General features: G+C 44.9%; 1 protein-coding gene across 1 annotated transcript; it reads right to left on the bottom strand.

Moving 5' to 3' along the window:
- Positions 1-7: 7 nt before the first annotated feature.
- Positions 8-21,017, bottom strand: RSPH9 (radial spoke head component 9; the record flags this gene model as incomplete). Its single annotated transcript, XM_084285213.1, has 5 exons — positions 8-1,490; positions 18,319-18,465; positions 19,049-19,178; positions 20,484-20,646; positions 20,788-21,017. 5 exons carry the CDS (start codon positions 21,015-21,017, stop codon positions 1,330-1,332), a joined length of 831 nt encoding a protein of 276 aa, XP_084141339.1. The 3' UTR covers positions 8-1,329.
- Between the last annotated feature and the right edge of the window lie 5,442 nt (positions 21,018-26,459).

Below are 26,459 nucleotides of genomic sequence, written 5' to 3'. Positions count from 1 at the left end.
TATTTTTATAATCTGTACTGTCCATAATTTGCAGCAGAACGTCTGGGCGGTGGCAGACAGGCATGTGTATGTCTTACATGACATCTTCAGGATTCCTAGCCTGTGCGTCCCTCCTGGATCTAGCAAATACAGAATGCTGACGTTCTTGACAACTTGGCCTCTTTTTTTTTTTCTCCTTGCAAATACATTTACCACAAGTCTTCCTTTTCAGTGATGGGGCTGCTTCCTAGGAAAGTTTCAGGCTGAGAGATGCGCACAGTTTTCCATCCTATAACTAAAAGGTGGTACCATTTCTCTCCCTGTACGATACATGTGTGCATCTTCCACTGACAGCTTCTGCTTAAGACTGCGAGTTAAGGGCCTCATATGAAAAGCTCATTAAATTTATCAGGGTCATTATTGGCTCCATTTCCTTGATACTTATCTGAGCTACAAATCAACACTGAATGTACTCCTTTCATCAGAATCATCAGTTAATACTTGTCAGCATTGACGGGAACAAAGGATGAGGATAAACCCATATTACCCAGGAAATGAAATTAGATTAAAATGATTCTTTTTAGTCTCACTTTGTTTAAATGGAAGCCCTAGATTCAGTCTCTTAAGCTGGCCAAGATTTTTTGGCTTTGGGAGACAGAACAAACTCTTCATTCTATACTGAGATAAAATCTCTGTCTGACCATCCTTGTTTTATGAAGCTTTGAAACCCAGAGCCCTTCAGAAACAAAAATATTTTTCTTTCTTCTGCTGTGTGCAGAAGTTAATAATGTCTTCTAGCCCAGGTAGCTCTGCTCAGTGAGTTCTACAAATGGAAAAGTCACTGGATAAAGCCTTGAGGTGAAACCAAATGAGAAAATTTTGCAAACAACTAGGTGATGCCTACAGTTATTTTTTTTCCTAAATTTTTGTGCCATGAGCTGGGAAGACCCCTCTAATTTTGGTGAAGCCTAACACCCGAAACACAAAACAATCGGCCCTGTCTTCAATAGGCCTTTCTCTAGTTCAGGGTTTAGTAAGGATCCCTTAGAGCATGCACCAGCTGTCTACTTTGACTCCAAAAGCAGGCAGAAACTCTAATTTTGTTTGGCATACATGGGTGACAGCAGGTATTGGTTTGTGTTGCCTCCAGATGAGTTGTGGTGGCTTTGTACACAAAAAGATTGCGTAGATTTGATTTCCAACCTAGGACAAGAATCGAGGCTAGAGTCCAGGCACAAAAGAATACTGCTCAAAGTGCAGAGGTTTTATACATTTATAGAATAAGCAATAAACAAAATCTCCGAAGTGCAAAATCTAAATATTTTTGAGTCCTCATCGCGGAGAAGCATGTCACAGCATGAAAGGCAGATCTAAGTTCTTCTCACCAGTGCCAAAGTAGATGTAGCCATACTGCTTAGTCATTGGGACGTGGTAGAACGTCAGTCCCGGCCAGAGCAGACTCCTCAACACCACCACAGCGCCTCCTTTCTCTGGCTGGACAGTCCAGGAGCCTGTAGGAGAATACGTGCTAATGAGTCACTACTGCAAAGAAGGGCGGTGTTCCTGCAGCAAGGGAGAAGGATCGTGGTGTGTTCTGCCTCACAAGTTAACAGTGCACAAGAATGCATCGGTACGTTGGAGTTCCTGACACTTGAAAAGAGGGAAGTCAGAGCAGAAACCTCACTGCTGTTTCTTCTTCTGGCAGTTCAGCGTTATTGGCTGCCTTCATTTCCAGGTGTTTGCATCTAGTTTCACACGGGCACATTTCTACAGCCATAACAGTAACGCCATGCATCACAGGAAGGATCTCCTGGGGCTCCAGACTTGTATACTTCACCCTAGGAGAGGCTGCAGCTATTTTTGGCGGCTTCTGAATCGGCAGCAGTTACTCTAACAAGCTCTGCTACCCTTTTGGTCTAGTTACTAGCTATATGGCAATCCTGGACAAATGCGCACGGGTATGAAATTTCTCCTCAAAATAAACTTACAGCATTAGTAGAAGGAAGAAGAAGGCACTCTTCCTGCTTCAGGAAAGACTTCCCTAATGCAGCAACTGGGAAAGAGGAAGAAAAGAAAGCTAAAAGCAGGATATTTCCTGTCTCAGAGAAATTTACAGAAAAGGTTAATTCTATTCAGTCTTTTTTTGGCTCCACCGTTGACGAGGATGTGCGTGGTAGGGGCAAAGGGATTAGCTTCAGCATTAATTTTGCTTTGGCTCTGCAGAGGAAGCCCAGAGCCAGTGTGAAAATGCAATTTCTGCTGGATGCAAGGAGCTCTGAGCCACCGAGTATTTGTTTTGTGTTTGACACAACAGCCTGGAAATAATGCCGGAGGGGAGAGGGCTGGAGCATCAACTTGGATTCAATGCTAGGGGCAAGGAGCTGCCAAGGAGAAGAAAATAGAGCTTCAGCACCAAATCAGTAATGCCTAGAGGCTGCGATGTAGGGAAGAAGGTTCTTGCCGAATCTCCATCTAAAAGCAAAAGCAGCAGACCCAAATCAAAAGAAAAAAAAAACACCACCCACAATTGGAGCTATCTGGCTATTGCTGGCCTAGAGTTAAGTTGTAAATCCATATGCACCCAACGCCAAAAAACTGCCAATTCCAGAGTAAGCGGAAAGCCCGTAATGTGTTGGGCCAGTTAGACTCTATTCATCCTTGTAGGTAATTTTAGGTTCATCAGTTTGTGCTCTGACTCACGCTTACTCATGTCGTGGTTCGCCTGAGGAAGGGCTTCTGTGATTGCTGTCAGCTGCCATCCCCCCCCGCCTCCCAGTAACCTCTGGTTCTTGGCCAATTTTAGTCACATCAGATGAAGGGCTTCAACAACCCCAAGCTCCTACGACAGCTCTCCACAGGACAGGGTCCAGGGGTTGACCGCAGCTCCTGAAGCTACGTGTTTGGTCTGCCAGCAGCTGCACACAGCACAGGCTGGGAGGCTTGCCCAGTAGCCAAAAGCTAGCTGGGGCAACTGGTGGTTGCATGGCTTTGGGGTTGTGCACCCTCGCAGTACATGTAGTCTCTTACCCAGCTGATGGCCAACTACAACAGGTAATTTCTTGAGGGAGGAGGGAAGTGATGCTGAAAGGAAATACGTGTGGTGGCTGCAGAATGACGAAGGAATAACACGATTCAAGGTCCTGTAAAACCAGGCGTCACGAGTGCTGCCACTCAGCTGTCTTCTGCCTGTTCTTTGTATTTCTGTTCTTTTCAGAACTTTGTTGGTCATGATTGCTTCTCCTGTCTTTCAGTAGCAAGTTGCACAGGCAGGTTATATTATAATACACAACATAATTCCCGTGCCATCTTTGTTCTGTTACCTTTTAAAGCACCCTCTTCGATTACGTGCAAACATGGAACTAAAAGATCCAGGAGAACCCCCTCACCTTCTGTGACAGCCACTGAACTTTCTGACAAACTGCCCCCGGCTGCAGTACAGAAGTACAAAGAGGATATTCACAGTCTGTAAAGACTGAAGAGATTTCTGCAATGGAGGGCTTGCTTCTGACTCACTCAGCCCTGTGTTTACACTACAGACAAACAGCTGGAAATGACAGTAAAGCCAAACACTGACTAATACAGAGCAGGATCAGTACAGGTATGCCATCTCTGCACCTTCCTTGCATTGTGCAGGGATTCTTGTGCAGGTCCGAGATAAAACATGAGCTGGTGTCTCCATAAGCAGTGGGTTCCCATACAAGGCAAGCTCAAGTCTCCCACGCAGCCTCTCCAGTGCCACACACAGGGAAACAAATGGCTGGATCTTTGTCATAGCTGGGGTAAACACACACATCATGGTTCGGGCACAGAGGTGAGAAATTCTGACTGAATGAATCTCCTACAAAATCCACATGCTCTTGAAAAACTACTTGGATTGCATGGCAGCCTAGCTGGGGAACCCTCCACCACAAGGCAAATCATCCAGTGACTGAGGCAAAAGTCACCTGCTGCCAAAGCGTGAGTTTTCAAATTGCTTTGTGAAGTTTGCTTCTAAAGTTTTCAGCGTTTGCTAGTGGCAGTAGCTAGTCTATGCATGAGGGTGTTGGACAACAAGTGGCAAGCAAATAGGTCTGACTGTAATCGTGACAAATAACTTCCATTTCTAACACTGAACTGACTTTTCTTTCGGCTCAGGGTTTTTTGCAGCATCAAGCTGCAGAAATGGTCTGCAAGCCTTTCATCCAGAGACTGGTAGGCTTTGCTGCAGCTTTGCACATCGATTTGCAGGGAGGATTGTAAACTTTTGGAAGAGTTTCTCTGACAAGAAAATAATGGAATGAAGAACTCCCATTGTCTGATTTTGGACCAGTCCTCTGAAAAGCAAGTGTGTCAAGGATAGGGTTGTGTCTTGCCTTGCTGGGTGGTGAAAGCCCATAGGGATTATCTAGCTTGCTAATGCCTCCCAGCATACTGGAAGCATCCAGCACCTTGTGTATACGTGATAGCTTCTATGCGTGTATATAAATATGCATACATTTGTATTCATGCACACAGATGAACTCTCTGCCCCAAACTACCTGTAGTCAAAAAACAAATGCCTGAAGCACATTAAGTGGGAAAGGTGTGAGGGAAAGCAGGGATGCTAATGCTCTCGGATCCTACGTTTGTAGTAAGACTTTGTTGTTGGACAAATTCACAGAGAAAGTAGAGTAAATCAAGTTCTGCTTGATTAAATCCACGTATCTTTTTTCTGCAAAAATACACTACATGGATCCACGGTCTCCTCAGAACATTTACCCAGTGTCACACAGGCTTATCAATCTCTGTAGAGTATTCATCAACAGTTAACTCCACTGATCAAAGGAGCTTCCCATACACTTTCAGACCTGGCAGAAATGGACAGATGTAATTGAAGACTTTTATGCTAGATCTCTGAAGGCTGTGATGGGCAACTGCTTCATTTTCCTACCATCAGTCCAAGCTGCAAAGTCTCAAAGGGCTCAAATGTGTCATTTCATACATGCAAGACCTTTGAGGAATATTATACTTCCCAGCTCTTCTCTGATCCTTGATTCTGCATCTACTTCTATGCAAATGGGGACAGTAAAGTTTTGCTGATGCTGCATAAGACTACTTGTGAAACGAGAACCTGAACAAAACAAGCAGGGTACTTAAGGGCAATCCCAGCTGGACCATCACAACGTACAGAGGCTGAGATCAGAATGAATTATAAGTAACTGCCTGAAACTCTAATGCCATCTTGACTTAGGTCCTGTTTTCAGCCATGACAGTGCCCAGTCATAGAGCTGCTATTAACTGTGCAGCACCAAATGGCAGCAGCAGTGCCATCTTTCATCATTTACTAACCAAATCACTGGGAAGATGTCTCTAATCATCTTTGATAGCTGAATTCATTCAGTAAACTTTTCCAGACTGCACTCCTGCAATGCAGAAAACCCATTCAGAAACTGCATTTGATAACGCAATGCTGGTGGCTGCCTTCAAAGAAGATACCACAACCAAGTTCTGGAACTTGCCTGCTTACCTCAGTTCTTTTTGTTAAAGGTTAGTTGAATTACAGTCCAGAATCTCAGTACTGATTTTTTCCATTCCTCACCATGTTAGCTACATTCAAGGAAACAGTCCAGAAAACAAAAGTTAATATTTGAATTTAAGAGACATGGAGTTGTTCTCCTTGAAAGATCCAAGACAACTTGTATTGTCTTCCATCACAGCTCAAATCTCACAATCTTCAAACAATGTGATGTTTTTTCAGCCCCACCTTTCTTGCAGGAGCTTTAAATATTGTTGTAAAACACTCAAACTATTTTAATCAGTAGCAAATGAACAGCATAAAATAATAGTTTAAAATGAACGGTCCTTCTTTCTCCTTCAAGAGAAAGCTTTAGAAATGCATTTAATAATACAATATAAAAAGGGATCAGGAGAATTATGAAAAATAGGTGCTGCATTTATCTTTTTCAATAAATAAACTTCACTTTATTATAATCAGTTCTCAGAGTAAAATGGGTAGGTGTGGGCCTGAATTAATATAAAAATACTGAAGCAGGATGCAGGGTTCAAATCCTTTCCAACATTGGCTCATCAGTACCCCTGTGCTCATCATTACACCTCTTTCAGGCGAGGTGTCTCTTAATGTGTGACTGGGAAGCTCAGAACATCAGCCTGTAAGGTACACCAAGAATCCTCAATAGAAGTAGTCAGGAAAACATATATAGATATATATGTATTATTTTTTGCATTGGAGGGAATACAACTACAACTAGGAGATGGCAAGTTAGAGCTGGCTTTCCTACAGTTAAACACTGCTTTTAAGTTGCATCTGAGCAAGAGGTGCAGCCTGTGTCGTCCCTAAATCGAGCAGCGGGGTTAACTCGCTCATCATGCAAAGCTTGATGAGGTGCAGGGAAGTGGAGGTCATAGCTCTCACGCTAGAGATTTTTCATGGCAACACTGCTGTGATAAGGTTTCTGTTCTTCAAAATACATATTTTTAAATGAGCAAAATAGTTCTTAAGCTGCACCCAGCAAACCTAAGGAAGCCAAGCGCTGCCTGTTACTGCTCCAGAAGGGAAGGGAGGGAGCTGCTGTGTGGGAGGAAAGAGCATGAGAAAAATATCCGCTGGATGAAGATCTGGAGCTTCCTATTCCCCCTTTGGAGCAGGCTGCAGCCTCCACCCCTCCAAACCCAGGCAGGAATTCTGAGGAGTTCCTTACAACTTTCCAAACAAGAAAGCACTTTGAAGATCCTGATGCTCACCCAGTGTTAAACCGCTGCCTTTTTTATGGCCCTTCGACAGCTGCCAGGACACCAGGGCTGAATTTCAAAAGTCAACCTCCTTCTTCTCAGCTTCTTCTTCCCTTGCAGTCGCCAATAGAAATCCCTGTCTCATCCCCTGCGTCTGTCTCGGCTATGGGCTGAATCTTGCAATTCAGAGGGTGCATGAAACATTAGCTTTTAAACAAAAGCCTTTTAAGAGGGCTGTTTGCAGGAGAAGTTTCCTGCTGTAACTGGTCCACTTTCAGTATGACCTCTCATAACATCGCTGCTTTGGAGGTGATTCAGCAACGCCTAATTTCAGAGCAAGCTTGAGAAGAAACAGCTTTAAAAGCTAGACAGCCCGACACAGACTCCATGTCGCACAAGCTCACACAGGGTCATAAAAGTGACATTATCAATTCCTCTTCAAAGAAGGAAATGCCTCGAGGGAAAAGCAGCTACGCCGTGGTTGCACTTACCAATAACACAATATGCCGCTGCAAGAGCAGGTCGTAATGCGTCATTCTGCAGTCAATCCAGAGTGAGAGGAAAGTACTGAGTTACAGGACAAATATTAACACCTAGCGAGGGCGAACACAACCATTTCCCTTTGCAAAAGCAGCTGCTGCTTGGCTGTGTGACCCAGGCACTTAGTTCTGACAGCGCTCCACTACACCCCTGGGACTTAACTTCCATTTCCCTCCAGCAGAAAATCCTGCGCTGGGGAGAGCTTCCTACTCCTAACTCACTGTCTATAGGGAACAAAGAGCAATTGCAAAGCAGAGCAGCTGTAAGGAAAGGTCACTTTGCTCTGGCTCTCAACAAATTTCACCACACGGACGTTTCACACGCAGCCTACCAGCCAGAAGGACGCATCCAAACACTGCGGGGCTCAAACTCCTTCGTGCCACTTACTGGCTGCAAACTAAATTTCTTTCATTTGCTTGACACGCCACCTGCACCCCATATGTTAACACTGCTGTCAATATTTCCAATTCCCCATGTAACTATTTAATAACAATTAAATAGAAACACAGACTGGTTGCAGGTTCACTACTATTTTAAAAAGCCACCAGAGACAGGAAAGTGGAGCTTACAAACAGGCAGATGCTGCCAGGAGGCTCTTGCGTGGTCCTAATGCCTGCCACATCTTTGACACACAAATAAAACCATGCCCAAACCTCAAAGTAAACCAGTCCTACTTCAGAGGCTTCCTGCTGACAAGGAAGATTCCAGGGTTGCAGCTTTGTCCCACATTCACAATATTCAGGTGAAATTCGGGCCATACCTAGACATCTGACATCAGTGCTGTTTAATTCAGTCGAAGCAGCCTCTGCCCTCAAACCTTTATTCCCACCCTCATCACTCCTTCATCATGAAGCCTGCAAAAGTGTTTTATTTACTGCTCAGCAAACGAGGTCAGGGAAACGATCTGGTTGAAAAATAGTCTAGTCAAAAATAAAGTTATTTTTCCAGCTGGAATCTGGGTGCACAGCCAGCAATGTGGATACAAAAGGAGGGACAATACACAGACATAAATGAGCAGCAGAGGATGGGAAGCACTGACAAAGCTAGCCCAGGAGTAATGCATATCTAATTACAGCCTCCCTTTTAGCCCAGTTACGTTGCCTGTTAGTCCTAAATCCACGTGATAATTAGAACAGCACCAGAATCCTTTCTCCCACCAGCTAGTTTTTTACTTTTTTGTTGTTGCTGTTTTGTTACGAAAAAGATGTGGTCTTGGCACAGAAAGCAGCCAGAACAAGGATTCGGAATGGTGCTGTGCACTAGAGGAAACAAGACAATATGCAATCAAAACTTCTAAATAGCGGGAAAAACTAATTCAAATCCCTTCTGTTTGGATAATGACAACAAAAATACGGATCATTGTATCTTGGGTCCTCTGCAGTAAATTTAGAAATCCCTCCGAGCAGCAGAACACCCTCCTTCCACAGCACAGGTTTATGCTGGATCCCGTCACACTCCATATTTCTTGTTCAGCTGGTCGCTGTGGAAACGTTTTTGGAGCGTGCCAGGAGTCACGTAGCATCTACCTGGGGAGCCCCTGCATTAATCCGTCACCTTCGTGGACTTCTGTGAGCCCATTGGTTCGCAGGAAGAAAAAGAAGGAGTCTCTCGCTCCTCCCCGCTCTGAATGAAAGACGCTTCCTCTAAATCTTGCTACAGGATTTCAGGCTCAATTCAGCTTCTTTGGGGCTTTTGTCACCAAACAAATGTGATGTCTTTGAAAGAAAGATTAACAGTTTGATGAAAGGATGCAATGGACAGCTTTGTTCTAGCCATCTTCCCCCTAGAGCTTTCGGTCACTGTCACTTTCTTACCCGAGGGAGAATATCTGTCTGACTCCCAGAGGAGATTATGGCCACCTTGTAAGATTTTGCCTCTCCTGATAACAAAGCACTGGCCACTTTGAGGAGGTGATAATGATGAACAGGGGCTGGATTACGAGCAAAGAACCTCACATTGATCTCTGAATTCTGAGAGAGCACAAAGCAGTCAATGCTGGGATTCAAAGCCCACTGAATGCTTAGAGCACATCCAATTCACCCTCCTGCAGGAGGGGCGAGGCTACAAACCCCATCAGTCCCCAAGGTGTACTTCTCACCTCCTCATCAAGTTAGCATGACTAGTTAAAAGGACTTGGGATGAAGAACAGATGGCAGGGCACAGATCACGAACAGTGGATGTTTTCATGCTAGGCTAGATACAAATTCTGGCCCAAATTACCTGAAGAGTTTACCAGTTGCTGAGAATACTGTCACTCAGAGCATGCCCACACAGCACAGTACAGCTGGGGTGATATTAAAGCTAATTCCAAAGCTTTAGACTAAGGAAGGATAGACTAAGGATGGCTAAGCATCTTCTAGTACCTGGAATAGCCTGGAAACCTATGCACAGCACAACTGCTGTACAAATACGCCCACAGATCAACTGTCCCTCGACCTTTTTCCTCCACGCACAGCCACACACCCCTTCAGCATGCAGAATTTGTGGACAGCAAAAGCAGACAATGCCCGTTGACTCCCTCTCTGCAAAAGTTGTACAGCCAAAGGAGCAGCAAACGGCAGAGGAAAGCCACGTGCAAAGAGCTGGCACCAATGCCAGCTGCTGCACAGGCAGGAACCGCACCTCCTCACGTGGAGCCCCTTCAGAAATAGATCACTGCGAGCAAAAGCTGACCTGCTTAGGGCTCATTCCGACTTCCAGTAACAGACAGACTGCCCTGGGATTTCCTCTTCGAGTAATTTCTCATCATTCCCTAAAAAAAGGGTTTAGTTCGAGGCTAACAGAGTGATAAAACTACAATTTTTGGTTCTGAGGCTTTACCAGCATTTCCCCATCAGTTCAATTGGAAGTTCATCTCCTTTTCACATCCAGTGAACCAGGAACTGGGCGGGCAATGTTTTCCTTTACTGAGGAGGAACAAATCTTGAACACAATCCCTGGAAAGTTGCTACGAAGACTGTGCTTCCGTCCTCCTTATTTCACTGCAGCAGTCAGGAGGGTGAAAGTCCCCACCACTGTTGATGGGCAGCCCTGATCCAGGATAAACTCACGCAAGGCCTCTGACTAAACAAACCCCCTGAGGTGATACAGACCTAGGACCCAAAAGTAGTGAATGCACTCTTTTAATACCCGCAGACACAAAGCCAAAGGAAAACAGACTCCTTTCCAGAAAGCAAGGCAGATCATGGACAGCCAGTCAAAAGTTGGCTCTCCAGCTGGCTCTGGAGTCCTCCTGCTGTGCTGCCACCGAGGAGGTTTCAGTCCGATACTGAACTCCTAAGCTAGCAGCACCACACCTGTAGGAGGGACAGCACCTTGGATTGTTCCCAGGGAACTTTCTTGGGCCTCTCTAAGAGTGGCCTCTAAAAGCTAACCTCTAAAGCCTCTGGCTTCTAAAGGCTCCCTCCTAGTCCAACATCACTAGCAACGATGAAGAGTGGCTCTACCTTTGTAGGAGGTAGGAAACATGCTTATGTGTTTGGTACATCCATTGAATGCCTCTGGTCACTAAGGATGATGAAAAAGCTTTTTAAAAATCCAGTGACCATTCCAGAAATTGCCTAAGCCTGGATCTCTTCATCTCCTTACCTACGGTTCAGGATGTCAATACACCACACACAGCCTGGGAACCCAGGCTTTACCTTCTCCTCGATCTGATCTTCTTGGTGCTTTTCTTCCTCATTTTACTTTTCTGTAGTTTCTTTTTCTGTGCTCAACGCTGAGAATGCTGGCACCATAGTGCACCCTGCTGGAAACCAGCAGCTACAGCCACCCTAGAATTATATCTGACTTCAGTTTTAACAGAGAAATTCAGGTACCAGATAAAAAACACCAATTAATTAATAACCCATTAAGCCAACTGCTCAGTTCAATCCCCACATCTGAAAGCCACCAGCTGTTCTGATCCACAGACATCTGTTGTACTCCCTCCGTGCCACCGTCCTATAAAGCTTGGTTGCTGAAACCACTTGTTTAAATGTCAGGTAACTCCAAGAGATACCATTGCTCAGTTTCACAGATTCACTGAGTCTGAGGATTACCTCTCCTAAACAGGAACGAGGATAGCTACGAGCCACAAGAGGTATTTTGGTTTACCTTTTGGCTACCTCTTTTTTTTCCCTTGCTAACACGCAGCACTGCCCTCTCATTCATTATGGGTCTTTTAGTTTGGATTTCAGTGAGACAGCTTGAAAAGCCTTGTCCCCGTGTGGCTCTTGGCAGGCTAAGAAGTAAAGTGCTCTTGCTCTCAGCTTTCACAGAGCTGGGGAGGTGCTGCTTATTGTTAAGCAACGAAAGGGGAGGGCTCAGGTCACATCTGTGAAATGTTAGCGGAGAAGGGAGGCTGGGTGAAAGTAGGTGGCCAGCACAGCATAGCACTTCGCTGGATTTTGCAAGGCCACTGGGGAGATAGGCAGCCATTTGTCTTCGAGCCCTGATAACAGCCCGGCTCGCTCTCTGCTGGCTAGCTGGGGTTGTAAATACCTCTGCAGACACAGACTCTTCGAATGGCTGGAGACTGGAGGCTGATAGGGGATTAATCGCCTGGGGGTGGGGGGACAGTCCAAAAGGGAGTTAATTAGCTGCGTTAATGCATGGAGATAAAGCAGGTTCATGTCTCCTGGGCCTCTTCCTCCCAGTACCTGGGCTTTTGGGGTAGGCGAGACGAGGCTACCAAAATGGCCCTTGAGAGTGGCCAAAGGAAACTCTCTCTCACTTAAAAATGCAGCCTCTCCATCGTCAAGGCCCCATTAAGCACAAGGTTTTGCTAAACTGATAAAGAGTGTGCTAATGAAGCTCAGAGGACAGGAGGTTAGCGTTCTAAGCCAGGCTACTGTTCAGGAAGTTTAAAGAAAGGCTAGCGCCCAAAGTCAAGGAAATAGTCACAAAGCCCTGTCTGTAATGCTGTAAAAGGAACACTCCCAAAGCACTGCACTTTTGGGTGAAGAGATAAAATAATCTTCTGTCTAGACAGTTCTACGCCCCCTCTAACTGAATCGTGAAGCAGCATGTGGACATGGCTCATCATTATCCCCCCTCTGTGTACTACTCATTTAGGTCAATGCCATAAAATCTCTCCTTGTGTTAGTCAGCAACTGCATCTGAGGAAATCTCAGCTCTTCAGATCACACTCCGTGATGGACAGTGATAAGTCAGGAGTCTCCTCAATGCTCTTTTTAGCCTTCCTGTGTTACAGCTCAGGAAGTAAAGCCAGCTGTATTGAGAGCCCTGCACTTGGAGTCACTGTCTCAGGAACCCGCTGTCACCTTTGTGTCATTGTCACTGGCCATGAAGAAGCCAAACATCGTTCTCCATAGCTGTCACCAAATTTCCCAAGGTGTACCAGGAAGTCATCTGTTCTGGGCTCCCACATACCACTGACGATTAAATTGAACTCAATTACTCACATCTAGTATTTGTGTTTGTATTTCAGGTTGTGTTTCCATTTGGCTAGGACACATCTCCCAGCATGGCATCCAGCATGACGCTAAGATACCAAGAAATGCACTCACCCATTGCCCTTGCTAGCAGGCAATCATTCCACTCTTAAGATTTCTACCTAGTTTTTCCTTTCGGTTTTTCTAGCTGTAATTTCCAGCTGCTGGTTCCTGTTATGGTTTTCTCCGCTATACTAGACCTTCAGTACCCAATACTTAAACTCCGTGGAGTATTTACACAGTGTAATACAGTCATTCTCGTGTTCTTTTCTGCAAGATAAACAGATTGAACTGTTTATGTCTCTCACCAGCCCTTGAATCATTCTGTGGCTCTTTTCTGCAACTTCTCTAGTTTTGCAATGTGCAGTAATACAGCCCTGATCCCACCAGCAGTATAGCAAAAGTAAAGTCACCTCCCAGTTCCTATTTGCTACGCCCTTGTTTATACATCTACAGATCATATTAGCCTTTTTAAGTCTCAACATCAGACTGAGAGCTTGTGCTCAGTGGGTTGTGTCTGGATTTCCTCTCAGAGCCACAGCTTCCAGAATACAATTCTCAGCCTCGCTCGTGCTCCCTGTTCTTGTATACTTGATTTTGCACTTACACCAAAACGTACTTTATTTAAGTAAGCTTAGTTTACCAGGTCTCTGTGGGTGTCTCTCCTTTGTCATTATCTGTCTCTCCACCACTCCTGCATTTCTATATCATTTATAAATACACTGAAGAATATCAGCACTGGCACCAGTCCCAGCTGAAACCCCTTCTGACCCCTTCCAGGAACACACCCATTCAGCGCTTTCTGAATCACAACTACTAATCAAGATTAGTTTAGGGGAGGATCTCTGCAATACTGGGATTTATTAAAGGTTAGCATCATAAGTATGCCACAAGTCTTCTGAGATAATGCATTCAGGAGCAACTTTTCTGGCTCTGCCATTCTCATGTTTTGGCCCACAGTAAAGGTTGTCTAATCCTTCTCTCACTTAGCAAATAGTCTGAAAACCGCCTGAAAGAGTATTTTATTGTCTTCATTTGATGCAAGTCCATATTCTTATTTTCGTTCCAAATACAAACCAGAAAAAAAAAAAATTGTTGAGCATTTCTGCCCTTCCATGTTCTTATCAGCCATTTTACCATCGCCAATTAGTGACGGATTCCAGTACCCTTACTATGCTTTCTTTTCCTGTCAATATACCCGAAAAAAAATCCTTCTTACGGTTGTCAAACAAGCCAGCAATGAATTACTCCAGGTTATTCTGTCTTCCTTTGTCATTTCTTATTCATTATAAATTCCAATTTATATTGATCATTAATCATACCTGACTTTCTACATTTCCTTTTATATTGATTTTTAATTCTAATTCTTGCTCTTATGACATCAACAAACTGCAGTAGGCTTTGAGCCAAAAGTTGCTGTTTCTTGACTGGGAGCCATGACTTTTGACTAAACTCTTCTCACAGAATTCCTGTTTTACTCATATCTTTTCCTATCTACAATTTTCTTTCCCTTTGCCTCTGACAAACCTCCCCTTCTGCATCGTTTTTTAACAGCGCCCTGTTGGTGTCCCTTATCTCCATATCAAAGTGATCTGAGTCAGTAATCTGTAACAAACCTTCAAAGTCAACTTATTGCTTTTCTGAAGTGTATTTTCAAAGTGCCTAAGAACTGAATTATCCATCCCCAATTTTAGTTCCTCCCAAGCTTTCCATTCTACACTAGTACCCTAGGCTTCCTCCCATCCTTTTCCTTCACCCTTGCAGAATGTAGCAGTGCCTAAACTGGTACGATGGTCACAGTAAAGTCATCCTTTCCTCTCCATTTTCACTTTCCCCGTCATGTCAGTGTGTGACAAGTGACTATTGTTTCATATCCACCCAACATTAGGTCAAGTGAAAACACTATAGGCATGCTAGGAATTACTGCTGTTTGCTTTGCTGTTTTATTATCTACAAGCACATGTAAAACTGCCACAACTCTAGTTCCTGAAATGCTATTGCCCATGGTGCCGAACTCCATGCAACAGAAAGGACGGCACTGGCAATCTGCCAGCAGCTCAAAGGCTACATCTAATTGTGCATAAATTTGAGCAGATTGTCTGCTTAGACTAGAGCAAACAAGCTTATCTTTAATGCAGACATATGGCCAGTAAAACCTACAGATCTCAGCACGCAACGTTTTGGCCAGCTGGCCATTTGGATCAGAAAGAAGCATTGCATGATCTGATACTGTGGTGACAAGGAGATCAGTATCACAACCCACCCATGTTCAAAAATCATGAGTCAGGCCACTCAAATTCATGAGTTTTGCTCAGAGCTGGAGATCTTAAAAGGGGGTAAGCAGACTGAATTTGTCTATGAGAAGGTAGTGTTCACATTCTCCCACTTTTCTCTCCAATCATAAAAAAAAATGTTTGTTTGTTTGTTTGTTTTTTATAAAAAGTCACATAGTCACTTGCCTCTGGGAGCTGAGATCCCAAGAAAAAGCAGACAGACTCAGTGTGATCAGGGGAGGAGCACCAACATATTCTGAACTCTTAAAGTATACAGATAACCACAAAGATAGACACACGAGCAGAATCTGGAACCTGCAATCACCACAGATATCACTGGTAAAGATAAGGGCAGCAGACAGTTTTGTTATAAAACTCCAGTTGTTGTACTCTTGCACTAAACTCTCTGCTTTTACCATTGCATCCTTGATTCAACCTGGTTTTAGCTTCCTTTCTTCCCACCTCTCAGCTGTCAAATAAAATCTTCTCTCTGCCTCCAGCCTTCCATTCTGTAAGACACCTCTGTTCTCCCATAACGACATGCCACTTTCTGACAGTTACCCTCTTGATAACCATCACAGATGCTCAGTCTCCAATTAATAAAGAAAACTATTCCAACAGAGTTGTTACATTTAGACAGGGGAGAAAAAAAAAAAAAAAAAAAAAAAAAAAAGCAGCCTTTCCTCCCTCAGTTCTGTTCTTTAGGTCTTTTAAGATATTGGGGTAATTCTAGCCAATTCAGGCTGTGAACATCACCGAGATGTTGCTCACCTACTGGTCCATTTTTTATGTATTTGCTGAGGGGAAAAACAATTCTCTGCTTCAGTCACAATCTATTCTGAATGCAATAGGTTTGGAAATTCCTGCTTCAACTCAGATAACAACTGTTCAAGAAAGGAGCTAGCCAGGAAAGACAGGAAAAGCTTCAGGTCAAAATGTGGGGATTTGCCAGAACTGTGAACAACATGTCAAGAAATAGAGAAAGCATTGTCTGCTCTCGATCAGGACTAACATGCACTGGCAGAGTTGAAAGAAAGTGATCCAAGAACCAGAGTTCAAAAGCTTTGCAACCAAGAATGGGAGACTTCAGCGGAGCCACACTGATAAAATCAGCGCAAAGCTTGTGTCTGTCCCCTCTTCCTTTTTTTTTACCCCCACTTTTTCACAAGCAACCAGTACATTAGACAGCCTGAACGCTTGCTAAAGAGGTGGGTTGATCTTTCTTTAATGTCAGAGCTCCTTTCTGCATATGATAGAGTGCAATTAGAGAGGGTGCATGCTTTGCTGATCCTTTAATCAGTTCCTGTCTTACTTCCTTAGCCTGACAAGCTCATCTCATCAATCCCCAGGTTCAGTCCAAGCAAGAGCAGGACAATACAGCCAGAACTGCACAGGCACCGTGATGAATCTTCTACTCTTCCATTAAGAAGCACTCAACTACACTTGAACTCAGGTAGTCTTTAATAGGTAACTTTTCTGAGGAGACTGAGAACTGCATTAAGAGCAACAGCCTCCTGGGAAGAGGGCAAAGGTTCACGCTTATCCAAACCTCAGGTTGCCACAGGAAGACAAACGTGATGGTGACATGTCTGAGTCCCACTTCCTACCTGCCACTGGGTCAAAGAGCTACAAGTCACATTTGATTTAAAGACTTCCACAAAATCTCCATCTTCGTGTCTAATATACAGCACGACCTGCCAGTTGCCTGAACCCTTGAACTAGATGGGAAGCTGCAGGATAAGGGGTCCCTAATCTTTGGAAGCTGCCATTCCCCATCACACTGAAGCTGGCAAAAACCAGCTCTGCGATGCAAACTAGCCTTCAGGCTCTTATCCCGTGGTGCCAGTTTCCCAGTGGAAACACGTAAAGCACTGCAGATTCATCTCCTGCTGCAGTGGCTTTGTGCCTGCAGGTCTCACAAAACTAAAGAGTCTCCCTATCAGAAACCCTAGAAAAAGAGAGGGGAAAAAAAAAAAATCTAAGTAGAAGCAATGCCTTAACTGCCATACAAAACTGCAACTAAGATTTTCTTAGGAAGCATCTAGGAGCTAACCCCACTTGCCATACTCCTTTTTGAGTCTAAATGAGCAATTCAATGAGCCAGTGTATGTAAAAACATGCAGTATGGCCAGACTACATTTCTGAAAAATGACTGCAGCAAAGACAGTAGCAGTAAGTTGGACAGTTTTGATTTTAGTGCTGTTTATACACTGAAGAGTCAAGAATTTTCAGAATTCAGGACACAGCTCACTAGTTTCATTCTCCCTTCTCTTTTGGCAGAGGAAAGATTGGGCAAATATATATATATATATATTCCAGTTCTTACAGCCAATTCTATCTGGCACGGGACAGCTACTATCCTACTATCCTATCTTGCTACTCCAGAACAGAAATAAAATAGCAAACGTGAAGTCTGATTGTGACTCAAAAATTCTTCTAGACAGCAGGATGTGGAAATGTTTGGCCCAACCCAAAAACTCACCATATCAGCAAAAAGCAGTGGTTTTTAGGAGAGAAAAAAAAAAAAAAAAAACACTCATTCCCACTTTTCAGACGTAAAGCAGTTCTGTAGAATTCTATGTACTTCGAAATGTAGCACAGTAACGAGGAATGCAGCTGCAGACCAGGTGGTAGATATCATGATTTACTCTCTCTGAATGAGAAACTAAATCCCTGTTCAGAGCTCCAGAAGCAAAACAGCAACATAAATCCAAACTGGTAACATCTCTTTAGAGAAATACCTCACCAGAGGAATCCCTGGATGAGGTTCAATATATTATATTTAACAGTTGCTCAGAAGAACAGTAGAGATGTGAACTGAAGATACATTCCAGTATGCACATCTTCCATTCTCCTTCTGCAATGTATAATCCTGCTAGAGGACCGATTATTCCACACTACAGTATTTCCAACACAGTTTATCAAAATAAAGTTTCAACCCAGCCTCTCAAGGATATCAGTTAAGCATTAATGAGAGCTCATTTAGGCAAAGAAAAGCAATACTGGGTGGGATGGAAGGTGTGAAATACTTCAAACCATGTAACTCCGCCAGTGACAGGGAATTTATCTCCCCCCATAGGGTCACCAGCTGTCACAGGCTTTACAGAAGTCAGGAGGGAATACAGCACTGAGGCTGAGGGGGGAAGTGATGGTGTGATCAGAAGACCTTTTGTAAGGATGCAACAGCCCTGGTACACTTATCATTTTAAGTGTTTATAATTGCTTAAAAAAAGGAATTAAGTATAACGTTTAGTAAAGAATAATGTTTACAGGTTAGCAGGGGGTTCCCCAAAGCATACCAACGCCACTGTAACCCACGCCTTGTCTCTGAAAGGGAAGACTGCCTTCCCTTTCATTGCATCTCTTGACTCTGCTGTTTTTACCTGGTGGGATATCATGCTCCAGAGAGTCCAGAAAGTCAGTGGATGGGTCCCAGTTAGCCTTTTCCAGCAGGGTTTTATTCTTCAGGTTACTAGGCTCCGTAAAATGGAAATAGGAACTTAGTTTTTTTGCCTCCGTCAAAGAAAGACCTGCAAACAGCCATTCCTGACCATTAATACAGTGAGCTGGGCTAATGCACATTGTATCACAGACAGTTACGTTGTTTCTCTAATGCCCACAGGACAGAATCACAGTCTTTCTCCAATGGACTCCATGGAAGTCCACGGATTTGCCACAAGTGGGTGGCACTACTCCCCGCTGCATTGTGGACCACGCGAACTGCAGTCCCAGATACACAGTGGGCACTGAGGCAAGACCAACTCTCTGCCCGTTTGGTTACATACTATATGCAGATGATGAACTCACTGCAGCTGTAATGGCTAAACATAAACCACACACACACAAATGAAACTACAGGTTTAATGACTCAGAGATTCTCCTCCCACCTCCCAGAGTTGAATCGTGCACCTGAACATTAGTGATTATATTCACAGCTCTGTGGTGTGAGTCAGAATTGCAGGAGTGGCACCGGATTGTCTCCTCCCTGTTCATCTTACCCGGGTCAAAAATAAACCTGAAATCAAAGCATCAGCTAGAGAGAGAAAGTCATCTTCGTTTACAGCCTTTATGATCAAAGTGCAGTTGATTCTGATAAAGACAATGGGAATTTACCTTCAAAGTTTCTGTTTTCATGCACAGACCCAAGAGGAGTCTTCACAAATGCACCTCGGGGGACGATACCAACTGCTCTGTCTATCTGGTCTATCGTAGCTATGAGGCGGTCCTCCTCCTTGATCACAGGCTTTTAAAAAAGAGGCAAGTTTTAAAGGCAGGGCTTTCCTTCTTGTTGTTTCTGTAAATAAACTCAAAGTGACAATAGAAACCACGACCAACTCATCTTGGTGCCCAATGGCTATCCAAGGATGAACACAAATCAGCCATTCTTCTCATAAGATATGACAGGAAACATGGCTAGGAGCAGAGTCTAGACTCCCAAGAGAATTACCTGTCCCTCCCTTCATTCAACCATTTCCTCCCTCTCAATTAAGCTGCTTTTGACTATTCAGTTAGAAAGAGTGATACCTGCAGTTCGTGCCTAGAGCTTCAGACACTGTAGTGAGGATCTGTACCAATTGCACATAATAAAACATGAAGGAGAGAGGATATTTCTAAGCCATATCTAAGTCCAGGAATAATTGAAGTAAGAGTTCAATCAAGAAGCTGTTGCTACACAATGACAGAGAACAGGAAGGCGGGTATATTCCACCTGCTGTGACCAGAGAGATTCTTGAAGGCATGCATGTTGGAGGGAGCATTACCTATGGGTAATACTCCAAGAACTAGAGAACAAACCACAGGAACAGCCTTTCTAGGCAGATGTAAAATAGGAGATATGGAGTCCCACTTGTCTCCCATTCTTGCTTCCATAACTTTTCGGGCATCAGTCAGTGGTGTCCAGGTAAAAGTGTGCTGGTTCTGAAGAAAGAGCTGCCCCCAAGTGGGAAATTTTGCCTGGAGCCTCTGGGACACATGCCAATTATCAGAATTATTATGAATATTCCGGTTACATGAAGACAGGCTGAGGGAGTTGAGGTTGTTCAACCTGGCAAAGAGAAGGCTCCATGGAGACCTTACAGCAGTTTTCCAGTGCCTAAAGAGGGCCTACAGGAAAGCTGGGGAGGGTCTCTGTCAGGGAATGTAGGGATAGGACGAGGGGTAAGGGCTATAAACTAAAAGAGGGTAGGTTTAAATTGTATATTCGGATAGAATATTTGGATAGAAATTCTTTATTCGGAGGGTGCTGAGGCCCTGGCACAGGCTGCCCAGAGCAGCTGTGGCTGCCCCATCCCTGGAGGTGCTTAAGACCAGGCTGGATGGGGCTTTGGGCAACCTGGTGTGGTGGAAGGTGTCCCTGCCCATGGCAGGGGGCTGGAACCAGGTGGCCTTTAATGTCCCTTCCAACCCAAACCACTCTGTGATTAAACAAGTAGGACCCAGGCTGTTCCTGTGACCCATCAGCTGCCTATTACACACGAGGAGCCATCTGTATGGCACGAGGGGTACAACTGTAGCGAAAGGAGCTTGAAAAGCATTTTGTCGTGTTTACCTCCACACCGTCTTCGAGCAATCTTTCGGCATCTTCCACGCTGACCTCGGCGTACTCGTACTGAAAACTCGGGTCCCCCTGGAAGCGACCCTTCAGCCTCTCCGCCTGCTCCCCCACCTCCTTGGCCACCGGCGTCAGCAGGCTCCACTCCACGCAGTCCAAGCTGCCGGCGACAACACACCTTGGCGCTCCCATCCCTCGGGGCTCTCTCCAGACCCCCAAACCCTCCCCATCGCCTCCCAACACCGTTTCTTTTTGGGGTTGGGGACTCCCATCCCGCTCCCTCTCCCACTCCCCCGGCCACCTGTAGAGGCGGCTGCGGGGCGCGGCGCGGTCAGCCCCCAGCCCCTGGGCGATGTAGTAGGTGCCGCGCACGCCATGGACGCAGCCCCAGAACCAGACCGCCTCGAAGCGGTAGTCGCGCTTCAGCAGCGCCAGCGAAGCCCCCAGCGCCGCCCGCTTCTCCGGGCTCAGCCCCGCTCCGCCGCCGCCGGCCGCCAGCTCCAGGGCGCCGGGCAGCCCCTCCGCCTCCATGGCCGCCGCGTCGCCGTCGCTGGGCAACCGGCAGGCAATGGCGGCGCCTCGGCAACGGCCGCCATGGCAACGGCGCGGCGGCCCCGGGGGGAAAATGGCGGCCGCGCCCCGCTGGGCTGAGGGGGGAGGTTGAGCGGGCAGGGCTGGGTGCGTCAGGGCTGTGTAACCCTAACCCGTTACCCGAGCCCCCGGTGTGGCAAGCAGTGTGTTAAGCGTGCAGCCCTGCGTGGGTGTGTGTCGTCCATCGGTGTCCCTCAGAGGGATGAAGCCAAAGGTGTCCCTAAAAAGCTGGTGGACACCCCATGGTGGAGGACACCTTGGCTGGGATCCCACCAACAGCTCCATTTTCCTCATGTCTTACACAGCCAGCACCACAAATTACCTCAGAATCTCACTGCACAGCATAATTTTACTGACCTTGCCATCTATCTCCTGCACCTCCATAAGTAGATGGCTTTTTTTATTATTTTTAACCGACACTATTTGGATCACTGTGTGGGGCCCTGTTTTGCTGAATCACACACAGACAGACATTCGTGAAATAGCTCCTGCCCTAAAAATCTTGCAAACCAGCCTAATACAAACGTCAGTAAATAAATAATGAGGTCATCCGGCTGCTTAGACAAATAAAAGTTGTGTTTGATGTCTTAAGGAAGTTTAAATCTTTATACGTACACTACTTAAATATATGTATGTGCATGTACATTTAAATCCATTGTCGCATCATAAATTCTTGTATTTCTTTTTTCATCTATTCCCTGTTCACACCTAAGGAAAACACTGATTAAGGGTTGCTGCCTGTAACATTGTCACCTGCTTGTCTGTCAAGTGAGATGTTCAGTGAGCTCTACAGCATGCAGTCAGATCCATTAGTTTTACCTAAATCTCACAAAAATGAACTTGGATTCTTGCAGATTAACCACCTTTCTTTAACGTGAATCACTCAGAACGTGCAGGAGAGGCCACAAAATTGTGTCCACACTGTCACCTACCACTGTGCCTTAGCCTGATTTTCCCTACAGGAATAGGCGTTTTCAGGTTTTGTAAACTCGTATAATGACCAATGTCGCTAGAACCATTTCTTGCACTAATATTTTATGATATGGCTGGCTGGCCAGTAAACACGAGAACTGCAAGCCATACTCGTTTCATACGAGTCAGAGAGGCAACCTGAGACCATAATGAATTTCTGCCACTGTCAGCCACAACTGGATTCAAACCAGATGCTAGCAGCTGAGCGGCTCTTTAGCCTGTTAGGGATCTTCTAAGCCACCCAGTCTCCAATCTTTGCTTGCCCTGACTGAAGATTATCAGAAAGGAAATCTGTAGCTTAAGGAAATTCTTCCTGGTTCAGCAAAGCCTGGTGGGCAACTGTACTCTGCCTTGCTTTGTCTTGACCCCAATTACTAAACACTGATAAGCATCGGGAAATAAGTGGTTGTATTATTTAACAAATGAAAGGTCAAAAGCACTGCTATTCAGCAAGGTCAGAGGTTACCACCACTGTTATTAAAGAGTTTGAAAGCAGTTTCTCCCATCAGTTGCCATCGCAGGCTCAAACAAGCAGCTCAGCAGTCGGGCAGCCAGGAGGGAAGAAGATAGGCACCGGGCATCATTCAGCAGGGCTCGGGTCAGGCAGCTTTCCTCAGAGACCTCCTTCAGGGAGGGAAGGTGCTGTGCTCCAGCGGTGCACAGCAATCTGCCATCAGGGCACTGAGCTCTCCTGCCTTTGGCCAAACCTGACGTACCCATGTGCCAAACTGCTTCAGCTCCTCCCTTTTCCACTCCACAGCACGGTCAACCTGGTAGAGCTGGTGTCAACTTTTGGGTGAGAAATCAAACTCAGGCTCCCTTGCACTCCTCTTGGGCAAGGTACTGAAGCTTGGACAGCTCTTTGCAGCATGAAATATCTTGAAATATATGTAAATTATTGCTGAGTGCACAGTGGCTCCTGTATGCCTTGCATAGCGTTGTAAAACATTTGAAAATACCTTTAGTGATGTAGTAGGAAGTGAGCTCATTTTCCTTCATGTTCTCCAGTGTGCCTCATCTCAAGAGAAAGACAAGCAGTCACTGATCCCTGTCACTGCTTCTGCTGGTACAGATTATGAAGGCTGCCCTGAAATACTCTCAAAGGACAAATGTAGCACTGTTCTGGGCATATACCAGGCCACCACTGCTCTTAAGTGGACTTACTCCTATCGGTTCTCTGTGTTACAATATAACAGCAACAGGAGGCACCAGAGATGTCCCTACTTTTTATAACACCAACACTTTCCTCCGTTTTGGAGATTGTACTAAATGTGGCAAAACTCTGGTAATACTCTGACTGCAAACTGTTCAAATAAAAAGGGTTTTGGCTTGTCCAGGACCATTGCCATTAGTGAGGCATCCACTAATGAGGCTGAAGCGTGCTGTGTGCTGTCACTGGGAGCCTTGGAGACGAAGGGGTGAAGGTGCTGTGTGCCACGGGCTTCAGATCCTCCACATCTGGAAACACTGCAGGAGTGTTCCCAGTAACAAGTTAGCGAGAAATTGGGCTAGTAGGTCAGGATGGAAACAGCTGTGCTGAGATTCAGAGGAAATCTGTGGGTTGACTGTGATAACGTCTTCCCGGAGATTCTCTTTGGCGTAGCTCTGGGCAGGCAATATGCCCAAAAAAAGTGGTTATCCTACCCTAGTCAGGAAAAGATAGACGTAAGAGGCAATGAGCTTTGTTGTAGTTGTGACATGAATTTTTCTATGTCTATCAGTTAAATTTCATGCTTTTCGTTACTCTCTTAATAGCATCTGTCTTCCTGGCTGTTCCTGGCACATGGGACAGGTAAAGCATTTACTGGGTAGGAAGCACCAATGCGCTGATTACATCCATGCCTGGGCATCGCGTGAGTAGCTATAATTCATCAAGCTGGCAACTGAACACACATGCCTCTCTTTGTGTTTTCCATGTACCCAGAGAGGTGAGGTGCAGCGCTGTGACCTTGCCTCACCACGCTGCCAAACTGCCTACAGTCTGAGTGGGAGGACTCTGTTCAGAAACCTTGGAAACAGAAAAATATCACTGAGAACCCAGTGTGGAACTGTGGTCCTGACTGTGGTTGGGCATCAGGAGGATTTAATGCATTATTAAATTATCCACATTTCAAGCTACCCATCATCCTAGTGTGTTGCCCCAATGAGTTAATGCATTCACAAGGGCTAACACAGGACTGTTTAGACATCCTAAGCAAGGATAGGCATTGTACAAACAATTACCTTTTTTTTTTTTTTTTTTTTTTTTTTTGTTCCCACATTGCAGTTTTGATGATGATGATCTCTGATCTTTACAAGTTCAATTTTTAGGACTGACGCTCATTTCTTCTCTACAGGCTGCAGTTGCTAAAGTGGAAGAGCATACCTTATAGTGGCTGGGACCTGAATGATTTAAGCTTTTCAGAGTCATGACCAAGACCATATATTACAGAGAGGAATGAATCAGCAGCCATGAGCAAGCACAGTCTCGATGTGACAAAGTTTAATTAACTTGTCTTTGGAAGAAAGGTCTATAAGTCTGCAGCTTGCAGGTGGCTCCAGACAGAACCTCTCTAATAGTTTAGCACAGAGGCAAGACCTGGTGGTATGTGAGGAAAGCAAACAAGCATTTGGCAAGCTGACGATGAGATGAGCGTTTCTGGCCTACTGTCTGGGAACTCGGAGCAGGAGTGAGAAGTTACATCTAGAGGGACTCTGGGGTCAGAACAATTCACAAGGAAGATCTCATTAAATAAAGATGAAGTTTTCAGAAAACATCCTTCTAGAAAGCTTTGCTTTTATTTAGGCAGAGCTTATTCCAGTTGGAGACATCTGCATTTCTCCCTTTGTCAGATAGTAAGAGTCTACTGGTCTTTCCTCATGTCTCTATCTGTAGTGACTGATATTTCCAATGCCTTTTTTATTTCCTCAGGAAAACTTTTCCAAACTGAAATTTCTACTCAGTCTCAGGCACCGGCTTACAACTATTAACTTTTAAAAATGGACAGGAGATAGAGACCACCTCAGCTGGGGTGGGTGGCTTGAGATGATTGTCATTACCCTAAGTCTGAACTTCCCTCCCAGAGAGGTGTTCGCATCCCTGTCTCTGGGGCACTGACTGTTGTCAGTATGGCTCAGCCATCCCCTCAGCAATTCCTTTGCATTTGCATGGATTCACTTTTGCCACCTGCTGCTGAATGATTCTGTTTGAACAACTCAGCTGCATTGTGCTGACATTTCTGTGTGGTTCCTTTTCCCAGGAATAGAGTCAAGCCAGGTAAATTATCTCTGAAAAGAGGAGGAAAAGACGGTTCCTGCACAGCATCTGCTGCAGAGTCTGGTCTCCTGCTGTCTTCCCCTCCATGTGCAGTGTGCAGGCCTCCATCCAATCAGCCTTGCAGTTGTACTAACAAAGAAGGGTTTTCCTCGTTTTCACTGCAGGACTGAAAAACATGTTCTTTTTGTTCACGAGAAAATTTTACTCTTCTGTAATTTCCAAGCTTTCTTTCCCGCCTGTGTTCAGTTCTGGGCAGAGATTGAAGAAATCTGAGATGACCCAGGAGAGAGAAGAGCAGAGACCTCTGCCTACACTGTTTGAATAGCTAATACCCTTTCCAAATACTGGCACCTGGGAATCCTTTAATGACTTGGATGGTGCTTTGGGTAGACTGAATATCTCCTTTCAGAAACAAAGGCTGATTATTATTATTTATTTATCTGCCTTAAATCATACAAGCAGTTAGAAAGTAACCCTTTCCTGTATTACGTTCCTGCCCCTGTGTTGGATATCGTGAGGCCAAGCTGTGTTCTCATTTAAAGTGATTTAATAATTATATTAGAGCAGATAGTGCAGATTTACATCAAATTTTCAAAGCGCAGAATTTGTCCCTATTCATTGAATTAAATCTTAAACATACACCGCCTATTCAGAAGGGAATTCTATGTGAAAATTTTCAAATGTTAAATGGATGTGTGCCTCCAACATAGCTATTGAAAAGCTAAGTAAGCATTTGTAGCTGGGAGGGGAAGGGTTGTCATTAAGAGCATTTACAGACCACCCTGTAAAACGTATTTTATCCTCTGTGTTGGGAAATTCTTTTAATCAACAGAACCTTTACTGACATTTCTGTATTGGCATAGCTCTGATAGGAGATTTTTTTTCCTCCTTGTCTCTTTAGAGACTCCTACTTGTTCTAAAGAGAGAATACAGTTTTTGGTTTCATGGGTGTGAAGGAAGACTCGGTTCTCTTAATAGCCTGACCCAGAGTCATACTCCTATGAAATTTATTTCCTACCTGTCTTCTTCTTGCCTTGATTTGTTTATCATTGCCTGGCTCACTCCCAGAACCTGGTTAACCCTATAAAAATATAATTCATATGCTCGAGCCACATAGTTGTGCTTGCAAACTCCAGCTTTTCCTGGTTTGATCT

This window comes from Netta rufina (assembly GCF_964035555.1).
Source record: "Netta rufina genome assembly, chromosome: 3".
Lineage (NCBI taxonomy): Eukaryota > Metazoa > Chordata > Aves > Anseriformes > Anatidae > Netta > Netta rufina.
Note: the sequence above shows the minus strand (reverse complement) of the source record. Positions and strands in the feature narration are given on the sequence as shown.